This window comes from Tachysurus vachellii, chromosome 4 (genome assembly GCF_030014155.1).
Source record: "Tachysurus vachellii isolate PV-2020 chromosome 4, HZAU_Pvac_v1, whole genome shotgun sequence".
Lineage (NCBI taxonomy): Eukaryota > Metazoa > Chordata > Actinopteri > Siluriformes > Bagridae > Tachysurus > Tachysurus vachellii.
In genome coordinates, this window is record NC_083463.1 from 12,691,440 (window position 1) to 12,709,573 (window position 18,134).

General features: G+C 37.1%; 1 protein-coding gene across 1 annotated transcript; it reads left to right on the forward strand.

Moving 5' to 3' along the window:
• Positions 1–1,528: 1,528 nt before the first annotated feature.
• znf326 (zinc finger protein 326) lies at positions 1,529–8,258 on the forward strand. Its single transcript, XM_060867834.1, has 14 exons — positions 1,529–1,681; positions 1,769–1,870; positions 1,986–2,035; positions 2,509–2,566; positions 2,659–2,965; positions 3,395–3,545; positions 4,430–4,446; positions 4,631–4,679; positions 4,860–4,941; positions 5,142–5,289; positions 6,018–6,111; positions 7,218–7,348; positions 7,451–7,546; positions 7,632–8,258. The coding sequence occupies exons 2-14, from the start codon at positions 1,794–1,796 to the stop codon at positions 7,716–7,718; spliced, it is 1,347 nt and encodes a 448-aa protein (XP_060723817.1). The 5' UTR covers positions 1,529–1,681; positions 1,769–1,793; the 3' UTR covers positions 7,719–8,258.
• The last annotated feature ends 9,876 nt before the right edge of the window (positions 8,259–18,134 follow it).

Genomic DNA, 18,134 nt, shown 5'->3' on the forward strand with positions numbered 1-18,134 from the left:
ACACATGTAGTAGTGACTGACATTCAAACAATGCACACAGCAAATACACAAACATAAAGTATGAACTCCAGCTACCAGCATGTCTTTTGGAGGTGAAAGGAAACCGTAGACCCCAGAGAAAATCCATATGGACATGGTAAGGACTGAAACTGCACAGACAAGTGTAGTATTGAACAAGGGACCCTGCAACTGTGAAGCAAAACAAAAAAACATTAGAAACCTTTAATGAAATTATAATGGTTTCAACTACAAATACTATTAAAAGCGGCAGCTGTTATTCATTAAAACTACTTCCAAATGGTTTCCAAATTTCGTAGTGTGTTTTGTACACAGTTTATTAAATATAGTATTTGTGTACATCATTAAATCATTATCATCAAACCAAAGAAAACACTGTAGAAATGTTCTGGAATCTGGATACTTAATAATGACTTAATAGTCCATTTTGGTGTCCAGTAGATAACAAGATGTGATCTACAAGATGCCAAAGGTGTTCATTGGTCTTTAATGGTACCCACTATACATAAAATGACACCAATAGAAAGGTATCCATTATCCAACATAACATGACACCAAATAGAAAGTAACCACACCATTACAGTTTCATTACAATGAACCATTACATAATTGAAGGTAGGTTTGTCTTTTTTCAGCTGGCATAAATCTAAAACCTGTATAAAAAAGTATTAACTCCGTTAAAGCATTTGCTTCCCTTCACCTCAGACAGAAACAACTCTATGTATTTTTATCTCCCCCTAGAGGAGTGACAAACTTGTAGAAAACATTGAAGCTACAGTAAATGAACCTCAGCATGCTTTGTGTAGTATTTAAAATAGTAATTAAAAAGTAAAGTAGTAAAATAGTAATTTTTCAAATACACGAAAAAGAGAAACATTTTCCATATTTTTGTATAAAAAAGTATATATTATATAAAATCATTACACGTTTAATAAGAGCTAAACCTTTATCACGTGTTTTTTTTGTGCTTAGTGAGTAAACTGGCTTGATTTTGGAGTTGGCGCGCCCTCTTGCGGACGCATTTTGTCATGACAAACATCTCCAATCACGTTATGCAGTCTTTATATTTATCTTTTGGCTCAAAATATAATAAAAGTAAGCGACAGGCATTAATACTGGGGATAATTTCTTTAAATAAATTACACGCATGTTCATATACCTGGTTTTCTATTTCCTGAAAAACGTTGTTAAGAGCTCTTTGAATTTTTAAAGGTTAAGACAAAGGTGCTACTTCTTTAAATCCTTGCTGAAAGGTAAATCCAGGTGTTGGGTTCTATATGGAACCTTTAATAATTTCTTCAAGAGAACCCACTAAAGAACACTTTAATGTGCTGGATGCTGGTGGATTGAATGAAGTAAAGCTTCTCTATTGATTTGCTGGTAAGGAGAGTTTTCCAGCACACTGTGCCTCTTGCTATCTGCTCTGATTGGAGCCATCAGCTGGAGATTGAAGTCAGGTGTGTTGGTTTGGGGAGAACCAGCAGTGAATTGTGGGTTTCAAGTAAAAGAAAATCAGCTCTTTTGCTTTCTGATTGTGTTGAATATTGCTGTTTATTTAGCTGTTTAGCTGTAGATGTCTCTGATTTATTGGAAATTTTGATTGATTTTTTTATTGTTATGTGCCTAGCTAAGCATAACCTTTAACTCATATAAAGCCCTACTGGTAAGAAGTTTGGCCTAGATGTTTGATGTGGAGGTTCAGTAGCTAGAGAGAGTCAAATAATAGTCAAATTTTTTTTATTATTTTTAGGTCAATAGATACTTGATCCAAGGTTATGTCTGGTGATTCAAGAGGAAAGATCTCTGAAATTGCTCCAAGATCATTTGAAAAGTCTTATGGTCTTTTTCAAAAGTAGGTTCTTTGTCAGACTCTGGAAGCTTTATCTGTGTTTTTGTAAATAAAATCATCTTACAATTGCGGAAATGTTATATCGGGGAAAATCAAATGTTGAATGTTCTTTTTCAAGATATGCAGATGGAGCATCATCAGTATTATCAACACCTTGCAAGGATGCAGGCAAGGCCATCTGTCATTTATTTATCTCTCTCATTTTTCTCTTGCAAACATGTAGAAAGTTTTCTGTTGCTATTTATCTTCATGATGTTCTGATCCAGTGTCTGATATTATTATTATTATTTTTTTTGTTTGATACATTAACATTTATACATACTGTGAATGAGCATTTATTACTATTACTATTAATTATTATTATTATTATTATTATTATTATTATTATTATTATTGTTGTTATTGTTATTATTATTATTGTTGTTGTTGTTGTTGTTGTTGTTGTTAACAATAATAATAATAATAATAATAATAATAATAATAATACATAATTTACATAAGTTATTTTGGTCATGTTATCATCTGAGAGAAAGACGTGTCATCATGGCAATGGGGTTTACACAACTTTTTTGCTAGGTTGCTTTGCCTTGTATGTGTGATAAATGAACATCATACAGATCTTTGTCTTCTCTTTTAATTAGAGGAGTGTGACAGTTGGCAACAGTTCAGATTGTTCCCATCCAGCTCTTCTGAGATAAGGTGAGACGATCCTATTTTAAAATCCTGATTATTATACTAGTTCAATAATATGGCCAATAATCTTCATTCTGCTTTTTGCAAACGTACCCCAGCTATGGTTCCTATGAATTCTTTGGTCTTGGAGCCCCAAATGCTGGACATGATGGAAGTTCCTGTGATGGCACACAGACTGCTGCTCTGATGGATGATATGCTGTTAGACTGCCATTTGCCTTATCGAGGTTCCTCTAGGAGGTCCAGGTCACCATTTTCAGACAGTGATAGCAGTCAGCACACCTCCTTCAGCGATATGTCAGGATCGTCCACTTTATTTGACACACCGTGCACAAAGCCTAGACCCATCGGCTCACGTGGGAGAGGAGGGGATACTGCTGCAATGTGTAGAGCGAAAAGCAGAGGGGTGAGTATGATGCTGTGAAGAGAAAGAACAGAATACCTGGGGAATAGAAGGCAAAATTAAACACACAATTGTGCTTCAGTATTGTTTCAGTCAATATCAGAATCTGTGTATGGAGCTAACCACATTTTAGTCTACTTTTACCCAAGGTTTTTCTTGGTCATTCTTCTTAGTGTATTTTATTGGACCACAGATTTGTCAAGTGCTCCAATAAAAAGCATAGTGTTTTTTATTTTTTTAATTTTAATAATCATATAGAGGAATATATCCTTTAAGAAGTGGGTTTTCATACATTCATGCTCACAGGTTGAAAAATGTAGAGTCAATGAGACATCGGAAACTTGGTAAGAATCCAATAATTGTGTAACTGCACAGTCTGATAAAATGAATAATGGGTGTTGATAAAATGTAAGCTTTTGTACATCTGAACAGATCTTCAGGTCAACAGGTGCTAATAACATCCAGAGCTTTTATTCAAACATGGCCACAACAGCATCACGTGGCACAAAACGGATGCTGATGGCTCCAGTCCCTCCGGGCAAGTTTGCCAAGAAGCAGAGGGTTGAAATGAGCATCAGGGCAGGTTGGTCTTCATGATTGCTGTTGTAAAGGATTGAAATATTTTGATACTTATGATTCAATTTATAATTGTCAAGGATGGGAAAGGTTACAGCGAACAAAAATGCAACCAAAAACTGATAAACTGATGAATGATTTTTCATTAAACTTTTTCAGAAAAGCAAACTAATCACTCAATTGTTTCGGGGTGTTCTTTAAAAACTGCTGGTTAATAATGTTATTTTCCCATCCCAGTGTCAAGTAAAGAAAGTGTAGGCTAAACCAAAACTGTTAGGTTTAAATTTCAATGGACTACAACAGAACATGACCTCAGGTTCCACTCCTGTCGGTGGTCCTGTAGGCCATCTTCAACTGTACAGTTTGTGCGTCTGTTCCCATGACAGCCTTGGATTCCTGCCCATGGATATTGTAGCCCATTCACTTTAAAGTTCAATGTTTTGATGTTTTTCTGTTCATCACATTTGTAAGGAGTGATTGTATGAGCTACTATTTCATCTCTGGTAGCTCAACCCAATCTGGCCATTTCCACATTCCTATTTAATCAACAAGGCTTTTCCACCTACAGAACTGTTGCTCGTTCAATGTTTTTTCCTCACACCATTCTGTATAAACTCTAGACCCTTGTGTTTGAAAATCCCAAGAGAGCAACTGTTTCTGAAATACTCAAACAGGCCCATTAAAGTCACAGTAATCATACTTTTCTTCACTTTAATGTGAACTTTAGCTGAAGCTTTTGTCCTGTAACTGTATGATTTTATGCATTGTGCAGCAGTCACATGATTGGCTATAAGATGACTTGCAGGAATGTACATGTCCCAAACTAGACACTTGTGTATATTCAGAATTATGTGTGTTGTATTAATTATTTCCTCATTTTCTTATCCTCAGGACTGAATTTTGCAAAGGTGAGGGGGAAACATGTATAATTACTTTCCTTTTTCTTCTATGTATTCTTGTTCACTCATTTATTGTATTCTTTACCCCCCACACACACACACACAAACACACACAAACACACACACACACACACACACACACACACCACAAACACCACTACCACCCCACACACACACACACGCCATTTTAAAGGACAGCCATATTTCCTCTGACGGAAAGGATGCGAAAGAAAAAGAAGCTGGTATGTAATGTTCTGTTTTCTCTGGGTTTGTGCTCAGTGTCACTGGACTCACTGCAAAATAACTAAATGCTTCTTAAGACGTGGAAGACGTTAGTTCTACAAATCAAGATGCTTGGGAATTCCTCTTTAGTCTATACTTTTTATATTAAACATTTTCCATGTCTGTGTTTCTGCCATCAGTGGAGGAGAAGCGTGTTAGAGTCAGAGAGAAGAGAAGACGTAGACGAGAGAAGAACTGCGAGAAATATGGAGACAAGCACAGGTAAAACAAAGCTCAGACTTGCCTGAGTGTTGGGCATTGTTTTGATCTTTAGGTTTTGAGTACCTACAGCATACCCAGCAAAGTTTGCCCCATAATTGAGTAACGATCCAAACTATTATTTTTACCTCTGAGAATGTTTTATTTGCCGTTTCAAATTGGGCAACTGCCTCACTGTTCAAAAATGATTTGTTTTTCTTCAGATTAGCTTTCACATGTACCTTTTGTAAATTTCGCACGTTTGAAGACAAAGACATTGAGAAGCATTTTGGAAGCACATATCACCAGGAAACACTGGACTACATTCGGCGGCAGGCCAAGTTTGATGATCGGGTCATTAGCTTTCTCCATGTAAGACTCACATATATAAAATACACAGAGTACTGTGCAAAGGTTTTATGCAGGTGTGCAAAAATCTTGTAAAGTATAAATGCTTTTTTTGTTTGTTTTTTTATCAATGAACAGAATAGAAAATAGACAGTTTTTAAAGGAACTCCGCAGGTAGGCTGTTCCAGACATCTTGGAGAACTAACCACAGATCTTCTGTGGATGAAGGCTGCCTCAAATCTTTCTGTCTCTTCATGTAATCCCAGACAAAATTGTCACTATCTTAGGAGATAGTTCTTAATGACATTTTTGGAGTCAGCTGGAGTCATTGTCCTGCTGCAGAATAAATTTGGGGCCAGTCAGATATCTTCCTGATGCTACTGCATGATGGATATCTGCCTGTATTCCTCAGCAATGAGGACCCATTAATCCTGACCAAATCTTGCAAGGAACATCCACCATGTTTCTCTGTTGACTGCAGACAATAATTATTGTACTCTCTCCATCCCTTTGGCAACCAGCCTGCCAAATATTTCAGATTTTGGCTCCCCAATCCAGAGCACCTGCTGCCATTATTCTGTACCTTAGTTCCTATGTTTTCATGCATAATATAGACAAAATATTGATTCAAAATAAAGATTCTTAAAACCATTCTTGCTTAACGGCATTTTTTTCCCACCTGCCTAAAACCTTTGCACTGTGTGTGTGTACATGAATGTGATCATTCAATTTTTCTCTTGATTTTGATTAAGGACTGTATGGTACACAAGTTTCGTAAGACAGTGTCCGCTCTGTGCAAGCTGCGCAGCCTTTCAGAACAGAAAGCAAACCAGAAAGTGATGGAAGGTAGGGTTTCTTTCATTTGTATTTCTTTATAATTAAAAATTGTTTCTTTAAATCCCTCCATCACCTTCCTTCAAAAAGGACATGTTTCTTATTTTTGTTAAGAATAAGAATTATGACAGACATAACTATGAATAACAGATGCAAAATATCAAATAATCTAAGCATTAGAAATATCAAAGAATAAGAATGTACTTAAAATGCCCTCAAGATTTTTGTGTTGGTGCTTTAATAAGATTCTAGACTGATGCTCCATCATTCACTTTCTTTTGAGTGTAGGAATTGTAACAGCTGTTGAATTCACAAATTTGTGCCATGAGGTTTATAATGATGCACAACTTCTAATGCATTTAGAATTTATTCAAGGCAAATGATACATGGGTTCAATTTAAAAATGTTATTACGTACATATTGTGTTATATACCATATATTGATTATGGTAACAATTTTCACAAAAGAAAGTCATTTAACCTTAATGGAAGTAGTTTCGGCTGTCCGTGCTTTATAGTAGTCTTCAGAACAAGGGTTTTTTCCTTTCACACTTTAAGTTTATTTTTCGGGGTCCTGATAACTTCTAGACAAGACACTAGAGTGGTGAGGGAACTACTGTTTATACTCTTATAACCTTACATGGAAATCAAAATTGTTTAAAAGCCTATAATATCTTTATTAAAGGACATAAAGAATAGCAAAACTAAACACTTCATTTTGTACTGTTTTTGAACATCACGTCACACCACCCTGTTTATTATATTAATATAACGACACATCCCCATGTTGGATTGTGTGATCGCAGAAAAGAAGGCAAAATCAAGCAAACTCTGCTAGATTTGGTAAGTCATGCTTTTTCTCAAAATTCCCGTAGACTTCACACAGATTTGAGTCAAGATGCATCATGGGACTCGCATCATTATAACACCCGTTCAGACAAAGCCTTCGACTGTTAATGTTTATCGAACTTGAGTAGCACTATCATAGTCACATCACAAACTGTGAAAAAAAAAATTAAACAAAATTGAGCATTTTAGGCTGTTGCAATTTCAGAAAACTCAATTATTATGAAAGGAGCTCTGATGGAGTCCCCTCTGAATCTTATTTATGCTGTACAGGGGTGACTGAAGATGACTACATGAGGAAGGTGGAAGTGGTGCACTGTATGGCCTGCAACATTTACATTCCTGCTGTCTTTACTTCTGTCCAGCAACATCGACGTTCCCCTCTACACCTAAAAACCAAAGTGGTACATCAGCTATGGACTGGGCTGTAAATATTTGAAGATTTGTACCAGCCAATTATTTTCACTCATTTTAAATAAATATGGCTTTATTTGTGTCCTCTGAAGGTTTACAAAGAGCAGCTGAAACGGGAGAGTGTATTGACGGCTAAAGCCATAATAAATAATGACACTGTTAAAATCCGCTATGAGAGATACATCAAGGTGAATGAGCTCAAATTTTTTGTAATGTTCTAGATAAGGTGGTGATGTTATGTGTGTGATTTTTTATTTATTTTTTTTCTTCCAGGGAGAAGACCCTTTTGTAGTTGATGCCAAAGACACAAGCTCAGATTTGTCTGAACCTGAGGATGATAAGATGGAAAACGAGGACTAACGAACATGCTCTGATGCTTGTTATACATGTGTTGCTTAATCCATGTGATTTCATCCAACATTAGGATCTGTAAAGGTCTCAGGTTGTGTTGCTCCTTTATAAGTAGCAAAAATAGTTCAGGTGGAGTTGGTACCTCTTAATGTAAGTGTTAATCATTCAGTTAAACATTAATGGCAGAGTTTCAGGTGTTGATATAATATTGGAATAGAGGTGGTTACTGTTAAGTATTGCATTTTGTACTGGAGTGTTGTGTGTGGACTGCGTGTGGGACAATACATCCATGCAATGAAATTTTTAGTCCATGCTTTGTGTCTATCCCTTCTTTCTTCCTTCCTTTGCTAGTTTCCAGTCCATGTAGTGTTGTGCCATTTCTAAGGGAACTTTTTGAGTATGCCTTAAAATGCTTTGTATCCCTTTGTGTCAGTGAGCTGTTGTATGTCCACTGTTGTATTGAAATGACACAAATCACCACCGTCCCCATCTCATTGTCCTGAATCATCCATTCACTCATTATGTATCTTTGCAACATATGTAAACGGTATGAAACTGCACAAGCCAGATCTGTTCATTATTTGTGTATATAAGTTATAAATAAAAGAGATATGAATATAATAAACAAAAAGAATTGATACCTAAACTAAATGTTTGCTGATAAGCAAACAATGAGCATTTTGGTTATTAAAGTGACTTAATGATTTTTAGACTGATAAACAGCTGGCCAGGACGTACAGATCTGTCAGTCATCTATAAACAAACAGGTTCCTTCTTATTGTTTTATGTTTCTTACAACAATCTGATAACTTTATATTGAACAAAAAATATTTTTTCTAGAAAGATTTATTTCAGTCACACACATGTACATTAACTTCTTTATGGAGATAAGCACAATAAAGTGCTCTTCTGATTCACATTCATAGTACTGTGCCATTGTTAAACGAACAAATACTGGGATCTTCAGACATACATAACAGACTGTAATTTTTATCATCAGAAAATGCAACATGTTCTTTGCAGACCATCTCAATTTTAGATATCGCTTAAAAGTAGGATTGCTACTAAGGATAAGCCTTTTAAAAAAATAGACGCACCTAAGGTGTCTGAATCCGACATAGCTCACGGTCTAAAGGGCTTCTGAGTCGCTTGCGGAGGCCTGTTATGGCAATGTCATCATACTGAGGAGTCAAGTCACCTCCTCCACAGAGAACACATCATTATTTTCTTTGCATCATGATGCCCCCTTACCCGCTTCTGCCTTGTACTATCCAGTGTCCTGTCTGAGATATCTGCCATCTTTGTGGTTCTTTCTGTTTCCTCTAATGAGACAGGAGCTCTGTGTCAAATACACATGCTTGTCAGAAGCTTACAATAGCAGCACCTCTGTGTGTAGCAAGACAAGTTTGTGTCTCATGAATTCAACGAGACAGTAATCACAAAGGCTGCAGCAGTAAACAAACTTTAAAACTCAAGCCTGAGGTGATGAAATGGTGCAGTCTTCAGCTTCTGTTGTTTGGTAAGCAAGGATAGATAATATGTCTCATTCAGGAAAAAAGAAACTAATTTGTGGTAAAAGCAAATTAATTGTGTAGTAAAAGTAGCATATGATGTTATTCTAGCAATTGTCCCAAGATTCACTGAAGGACAGAAATGGATCCGGTCACGTACAGTATGGAGATTTTGTCATTTGTGTTTTTCTGTAAATGCATACTGTTAGTAGGGCATTAAGTGGAGATGGCCTGCATTTTCCTTGGATCTGTTAACTAGTGTGTGTTGCCCAGAGGAGAGGAGCTGGGATTCAGCATTGGCACTTTGTAAGCACTTGCACAGATGATGAGCAGTAATTATGCTTTAATTATATCTTTAGGGCATCTCTCTCTATCTCACATTTATACACACACAATCCTGCATGAAAACCCCCAACCATTTCCAAATTAAGACATATTTTAAAAACATTCAGTGATGTAAATCAGCTCAACAAGGTCTGCTAATTGGCATGTGAGCCTTGTGCGGTCATTTTATCTTGGCAGCTTGTGAGACAGCCGGGCACCAATTGGGCACCAATTGGCTGTAATTGGGACAAGTTGTTGTTAAAAAGGGCATCCATTGCTTGAGTTTGACAGGCGCTTTGGCCCTGCTATTGCCCAGAGTGAGGACTCGCTTGCTCCCCCTGCTCCCACAGGCATCAAGGCCTCCTCACTTATTAAAGGAGCCTGTCACCACAAAGTGACACGTGTCGTGATTGGATCTGTCTGTGTCTCTGGCTTGTTAGTACACAGGGTCTGAAAGATGACTGGGAAGACTTTTTTCCATTAATAACTGTTAGTTTTATCCTTCAGAGGCCCTGTCTTTTTTCTGCTACTACTTCGTCTTTGTCCTTTTGTCCTTTTACATGTTCACTAGGTCCCTTCCTCAGTATGGGAATCTTCATCTGGTTTTCAACGATCTGCAAACTCTCTGTTGTCTCCCTGAGGTGCTGGCCCTGTTGCTCAGGGTTTCTGAGCTTTTTTAAAGCTCAATTTTCACTCAGGCCAGTCGTGGTGTACAAACACATACACATAGGGTACCTTTGTTTTCTTTATGCCACCCTTCGGGAGGACCAGCTCATCCTTTTAACTTTTTCCACAGGTAAAATTGCAAACAGTCTCTCCTGGGCCTCATAGCACCCCCTCCTGAGGTAAAATCTATAATGGAGTTTGGATTCCAGCAAGAGCCTCAAAATGGACTGCTTTAATCCACATGGCTAGCACTCAGAAGGTCAGGTGAGACCACAGGAGAAAAGGGCAGAACAACACCCCCTGATTACACAGCATAAGGGCACCCCACAGACTCGACTACTTTTACAAAATAACCTGTAGTTGGTACATCATGGCTTCTTAAACTTTCACATTTTGGTGATGAATTATTCAACATGTAAACTCACTGAAATATGGAACGTGTGAGCCAACACAAACTCAATATACTCTACCCAAAGCTCAAGGATACTCTGAGCTTTCCAACTGAGGCTTTTATTTATAGACACTTTATAGGTATTTATGATTTGTATCCACGAAGAAAGCTAAATCTGGTTTAAAATGAATTCTTAATGAGGATCTTGAATAACAAATTGGTATGTACAATAAATATCAACCCCAATGATTATATAAATCCCTGAATTGAACATTAGAGGGCCCTGAAGTATAACTTTGCAACACCCAGGTAAAATAAAAAGCTTGAAAGTATTTGTTTTAATGTCAATTCAGCTTTATCCTTAATGTCAATTGATGCATATATTTTCCTCTTTTTTTTTAAGACTACTGTAAAACATTAAGGTGAACCAAAGGCTCAGATCAAAGTCAATGATTTCTGATCTGTATATATAATTATAATTATTAGTTAGAATTGTAATATTTTTTAATTATATTTAAATTAAAAAAAACATGGAATAACCATGGAATAAATAAAAAAATATCATGGAAAAACACCAATTCAGTGAATTCATTTGGTGATACCAATCTGTCCAGTTAGGCAGCATAAATGATTGTGAATCAGTTTCACCTGCTTTGGTGCAAATGAATGTGACAACAGGTGGGCTAGAGAGGCAATAGCAAGACAACCCACAAAAAGGGAATGGTTTTGCAGCTTTTTCACAGACAAATGCTTTCTCTGTATCCTTTCTTATTGATTTGTCTCTAGTTTTGTGTTTTGTTAGGGTCCTTTTCACTACTTGTTACAACGATAAGCTCTATCAGGATGGAACATCCATACATGCTGTTAAAAGTAGGCTTGGTGTATCTCCCAGAACAGTTTAAGGAACATGGAGGAAATACCAGGAGACATGTCTTTACATGAGGGGAGCTGGACAGGGCCATAGAAGGGCAACAACCCAGCAGTAGGACCAGTATCTGTGCTTTTGTGCAAGGAGGAACAGGAGGTACACTGCAAGAGCCATACAAAATGAACACATTGATGTAATTGACTGACCCCCACATTCCACAGATCTGAATCCAATTGAGAATCTCAGGGACTTTATGTATAGGAGCATCCAAAGTAGCCAAGAGCTTTGACCACAGACTGTCCAGGAGCTCACTGATGCCCTAAACCAGATCTGCATGTAGGAAGAGATCCCCAGTACACTATCCACCATCTCATCAGGAGCATGACCAGATGTTTTCAGTAGTGCATACAGGCATGTGGGGGCCATAAACACTGCTCACTTACATTATGAGTTGCCGTGTTGAAATTCAGCCTTTTACTTTTTAGACTACTTAGATTTTTTAGGTGATTTTAAAACCAGATCCCAATGGGTTGTTTGGTTTCATTTTGTTTTCAACAAATTCCTATGTATAAAACCTTTGTTCAGCAAGGTCCAATGTGTGATTTAAATCTTCCCTTAATAGTGAGTAGTGTATTTTCCACAACACACTGGAACATTGTATACAACGAGGAAATGGTTGGCTGAAGATCCCACTTGTCCTCTGTACAGACCATTGTCACATCATTTTGTTTTCAACAAATTACACTATGTATGTACATAAAAATTCTCACCTTAAATATTTAGTTCAGTTTATTTAATTAAAAGGTACAGTGAAATCCAATTGTTTGAGCAGTGTATTTACATACTAGAAAACACCTAAATAGCTTGAATTATTGCCAGTGACAACCAGCTTGTTTTTTTTAAGCTTATTTCCAATATTTTAAAAACTCTCTAATGGTTCATTACATCCATATCTGACAATCTTTAATAATTTATCATCTCTCTGTAAAAACACCCTCTGCCTGCCTTCCTTCTCTCCATGTTTGCTATTTAGAGGAAAAACAGGGAATCACATTTCCAACACAGATATAATTTTTGATAAATTTCCCATTTAAATCACTTAGCTACAGTGTTTTAAATTCAAATGAAGTGAACTGCTTGGTGTTGTGAGATGCAGCAGGTTTTCCCTGTGGTGACGCTGTGTTTGTTGCAGAAGAATCTAAATCTTTTGTTCCTTTTTACGAAAGAACTCTGAGACATTATGCTACCTGACAGTTAAACGACGCTGTTGCCAAACTTGTTGAATTCCCCACAGAAGTTTCTCTAAATATTCGTCCTTGCGATCAGTTAAACATCCCCTGGAGGCCTGGTGGAGTTTTCCCTTTGAACAAACCTGAGGGATCACACGGTGAGGGACTCCACCAGGACCTTCAGGTCTTAACAGAAGGTGCTGCTGGGAATTTCTCTAATGGCATGATCTGTAATTTCTTCTGCCATGGTAAAGACAAAAGAGAGAAGTGAGATGAGAAAAGAGGGAGAGGGGGATAGAGAGAGAGAGAGAGAAGGTTGGGAATACACTTTAAGAGAGAATCTTTAGCTTGGCTTAATTTCCTGTGCTTGAGCAGAGCAGTGGATCTTTTTCAGACCTTACTTACTCAAGATAGAGCCAGGGGCACTCAGAGAGCACACATCACCTAGATTTGCCTTCCAGCCCACCTTCTCTAGTGAAGACTCTCTGTTTCCCTTGACAAAAGACAAAAGAGCATTTTAGAAATCAAATCTCTATTTGCCAGCGGGAATAAGCAGTGTGCTTCAGTTTGAATACATTCACAGCAATGTACTGTAATTGCTCCAAACACTGATGTGCTGAAACATGTGCTGTTTAATGCTAATGTTAAAGAGGCATTAGCAAATGGAAGCAGGATCTCTGGGTAAAGCATTCCCACTGAAAGACCATTTTGACATACAGTTGCTTTCTTTGAAAAAAAGCATATGATTCAATATAACATGCCCAGAAGCATACTAAAGCAAACATTTACTTCCTAATTTTATCTTTGACTTGCTAATTAGAAATGCACTTATTGCCTAATTTGTCTCTACTTAGCTCTTTGTAAACATAGCTCATAACTTTGCACCTACAGGGCAGAAGGTTCTGGTTAAAGTCTGAGGAATATAAGGTGCTTTACTGGTTAGTACGAAGACAATTCTTTCCTTAGAGACAGGAGGGATGGAGAGATGTGCCACTGAGGAATTTAGCCTGGAGTGTGAGTGCAAAAGTGGATTTTAGGAGCGCCGAGGTTTACCAACATCATGTAGCATTGCTTTGTCCGCAGTGTCCATCAGCCTGGTCTCTTGAGTGCAGCAGGTATGAGACACACACTGCAGGAAAGTGCTTTTTTCCAAGCCAGACAAAGAATGATGGATTGGGCCAGACAGAGTAGACAATGCATTTATTACAGAGGAAGTAAAAAAAAGGCCTGGTAGGAAAAAAAAAACATTGAAATATTTAAAGACAAATGTATGTCTGTTTTTAGTTGTTCATTTTTCATTACTTGTCATATACTCTGTATATAATATTCGGTAATAGCTGATCTGTCTGTAATTTTTCATACAGTGGGTATTAAAGTTCTGAATTAGTTTTTAACTGAAAAAATGAATGACTTGTGTGTGTTTGCTGACCTTGCTTTGACACCGACCTCTAAATCATCTGTGGTTTCTGCATCTTTTGTCCAGAGGAAACTAAATCAGGTTACCTGTCAATCTGAGGAACCTGAGACTCTAACAATGTAAAATAATAATCGCCTTTTCCTCTAATAATCACCACCATTTCCTTTGTAGAAGGCAATGAACCCTGATGATCGGCAGCGGCGTGTTCAGGGATTTCTTCTTTTTCATCTAGGTTATATTAATTAATGTGTGTTTTCTCTTAAATTAGCCCTCAGAGGAATGCTAACTCAAATTTTTGTATTTATGTAAGTAATAGGCTGGAAAAGAAAATGCTAAACTGGAATATTTATGCAGTCCAACACTTTGCTCGGAGAATAAACTGCACGGAAAACGTTACGTGATGAAATATGAATGTGTTCAGGGTGCAAAGTTAATTAAATATTTACAACTGAGTGTTAGTTTATAACCCCAGTTAAGATGCCAGCCATCTACTATAACTGTTCAAAATCACTCCTCTTTTTGCCTACGAAAAACTCCAAACTCTAATGACCAGTGTTAAGGAGAAATCTTGGGTTCTGTCATTGAACAGGCCTTAATCAGTTGCTATTGTAGGTCGTCTGAAAAAACTCACAGAGAGAGACAGAGAAAGAGGGAGAACCTCATGGGGACTGATCTTATGTCAGGAGATAGCAGATTTTTTACGCTAAAGAAGATACTCAATCCCACCAAAAACTAAATTATTAAAAGCACTATATGTTTTTCAAAGGTCTGATTTAGCTTGTAGGTTGGTGGGAATGTTTCTCACTCTCAAACTGAATCGTTTCTGTTCCACCCCCACCCCTCTATGATTCTCTGCACGCCTGCTCAAATGGCCCTTTACTTTCTAAGCATGCTTTTACGGCCTTTGAAGAGTTATTTTGGTTGATCAAAAGGATACGTCTGCTCGGTAAAGCGAACTGCGGCTATTCGCCGGCTTGTTTAATACTCCTCCCTCCTAGGTTTGGCTTATAAATTTATTATCAGTAACGTATACGGGGGCTCTCATGCCTCGCTGAAGCCTAGGAGCTAAGAGTCGATGCTGTGCAGAGAGATAGAGGACAAGACAAAATGAGAAGATGTGAACAAGAGCAAAAAAAAAAAGGCAAGAAAGAGGGCTGGGATGCAACACTCACTGACAGGGAGAAGCTGGTCTGAGGTATTAGAGCACTGTCTTTATTGATGACTTACTTTATTCAGAGAACGGAGAACTGATTTGTTAACATCATGTAAGTTAATTACATAGAATTAGAACTTGGATTCATGCATTGGGAACACTTTATTTAGGTATTCCAATGTACACACTATACAAAGCAACTTCTACTAAGCAGAAAGAACTATAAACTGGACCCTCCAAAATAAAGTGAAAAAAGGAAGTTGATAAACCTCAAAAATGACTCAAAAATAACACTGCTTGATTTATTTCTTTTGTGTGTGTGGAAAATCCTACACTAAGCTGTCTTTCTAAGTCTAGTGCATTTTGGAATTAATTTATTTGTTTGCTCATTAATTGCTTTATTATTGATGTGGAGGATTGTAGGCTATCCTGAGAACACTATGAATGTGGCGTGAACACTGGTGAGTCCATCACAGGGAACCGTTCACACACACATATGCACTCTGGGGTAATTTTGATCAACCAATCCACCTGACTGCTTGTTTCTTGGGGGAGTAGCAAAATTGAGTAACTTACAGCTCATAATCCCATCCTGAGCTTGGAATTCTGATTGTGTGGACTTTTGCATGGATACTCCTACCAATAAAAACCATGCTGGTAGGTGGATTGGTACCGTAAATTGCTCCTGTCAATCACTGTGTTAAAGTGGAACAAGCTTTCCATCCAGATATACTGTGAAGATTCTGTCACCCGAGAGCAGTATGTGGAAGTTGAGTCATGTCATCTGAACTTCTTTCTAGATAGATCGAAAGGTTTCAGCTTCAGTTTGAGGAAAGGTGACAGGCATTACAGATGACATGCAAATCACATTACTCATTTATAAAATAGCAACTCAAATTAATTTCTATTAATTTCTATTGTAAAAGCTGCAGCTGAGTTTTTAATATTTTCCCTTTAAGACAAATAAAGGGAGGCTAGTAAGGGAATGATTATTCATAGCTACTATATCATGCAATAACAGGTACTGCTTTGTCTCTCAACATTAAATATTAAATTTTATATTGTAAATGTTTAAATGTTTTATGTGTTGAACATATAATACATTAGATACACTTTAAATTGCAAAGTTTCAAATAATTTAAATGTAATTGTTACTGCTGTGGTAAAAGTGTAATAAATTACTTTAAGTATAATGATTTGCTATTATTGATATGTTGGTTTGAGCTACCTAATGTTCCTTGTCTTCCAATAACAGTGCATAAAACTACAAAGTTTATAATTGACTAGAATTATAGCATCCTAGAGGAATTGATATATCATTAAGTTTGCTTCTTCATGTATTCTTCTGATGCATAGTTTTTGTGAACTACACAGGACAAAACTGATGGAATGAATGCTAGACACACAAATATCTAGCACTTAAGTATACTATGGGCCTTAATTCTATATGGGCTTCTATAGTATTGCACTGTATTGATAAAACGGCAAAATGATAAGGGTTTTTCTTCATATTTATACTCAAATACAATATAATCAATCACTCAATCAATCAATCAGACAATAGTAATGTGAATCAATTGTATAAAAAATTCATTTTGCCCTGCGTTGGGTTGGCACTCCGTCCAGGGTAAGCGGTAGAAAATGAATGAATGAATGAATGAATTAAGACATTTTAAAAGAACTTTTCATTTTTCTTATTCATATGAAATCCTATTCACCCCATTCAGTAGAAAACCAGCAAAACTCCTCATTAGAATTGTTACACATTTTGGATAACTTTGGGTTTCACTGCCATGTTGCTGTCATAACTGGCAGCTTATACTGGATCCTCTGAATGTATTGCAGTGTGGACATGCTAATTTATTATTACGTTTCACTCATTAAAAATGGTTATGTACAAGCTAAATACAATAAAAATGTTGCTCCTCCTGAACACTTCACGTCCAGGCATTCTCTCACTCATCTTCCTTTCCACCTGGCCCTGGTAATGAGGGCCGGGCCGGGACAAAGCACCAGATAATTACAGCAATAACACACGCAGGATGTCACTGATAAAGATTGGAAGTGAGGCAGCTTTCTACTTTGTGTCAGCAGCCTGGTGCTCTCGTCCCCCTGATCCCAACATCGCCTCTTTCATCTCCTCCACTCGGCCATGAAAAATTCATCCAAGACCTCCGGAAATATTTATAGGCAAAACTTAGGGAGAAATGTTTGTGCTGAAAAATTCATCACCATATGGGTACCTAACAGATGTATACGACTGTAATGAATTTGATTGCTCACAATTTTTATTAAATTTTCTTTAATTTATTGCTCTCCCTTGAATAGTACTGATCAACTATTATAGTATACAAGGTAAGTTTATATGGGAGTTTCCTATTTCAGGAATATGTAAGGGTCTATAGGTTTATAATGAGTTTCCCATTCTAAAGGCCAAAAGACAAATGTGTGTTTCTGTTGAGTTTGAATGAGTTTGCTTTATGTGTAATGCACATCAGGGCACTGCCACAGGCCCTGACTTTACAGTGCATGACATATGAGGGCTTAAAGGACCCACAGCTGTGCCAAAGGGATCTAAAAATAATTTGCCACAAGGTCTCGTTATGCCATGAATCTGCTTGCTGAATATGTCATCTGTACTGGTCAGAACTTCATTTAATACTATCCTTGCAATTTTTCAGTACTAAAGAATATTTTGTGCATGTGCACTGTCAACTGATATTTAATGGAGACACAATCCATGAAATCTGTCTCATTTAGTAAGTAAAGTAATAATGTATTATAATTTCTGTGCATGCATCAACTTCTGGTTGGCAGGATCTGTATATATGTACTTCTATAATTCCTATCATAGGCAATTAAAATA

Bases quoted from the DNA above. Each gene is read 5' to 3' on its own strand.
- znf326 (XM_060867834.1), top strand. From the start codon at position 1,794: ATGTCTGGTGATTCAAGAGGAAAGATCTCTGAAATTGCTCCAAGATCA. The intron at 1,871-1,985 runs GTAGGTTCTTTG...TTCTTTTTCAAG, and splicing joins TCTTATGGTCTTTTTCAAAA to ATATGCAGATGGAGCATCAT. The intron at 7,349-7,450 runs GTACATCAGCTA...TGTCCTCTGAAG, and splicing joins TACACCTAAAAACCAAAGTG to GTTTACAAAGAGCAGCTGAA.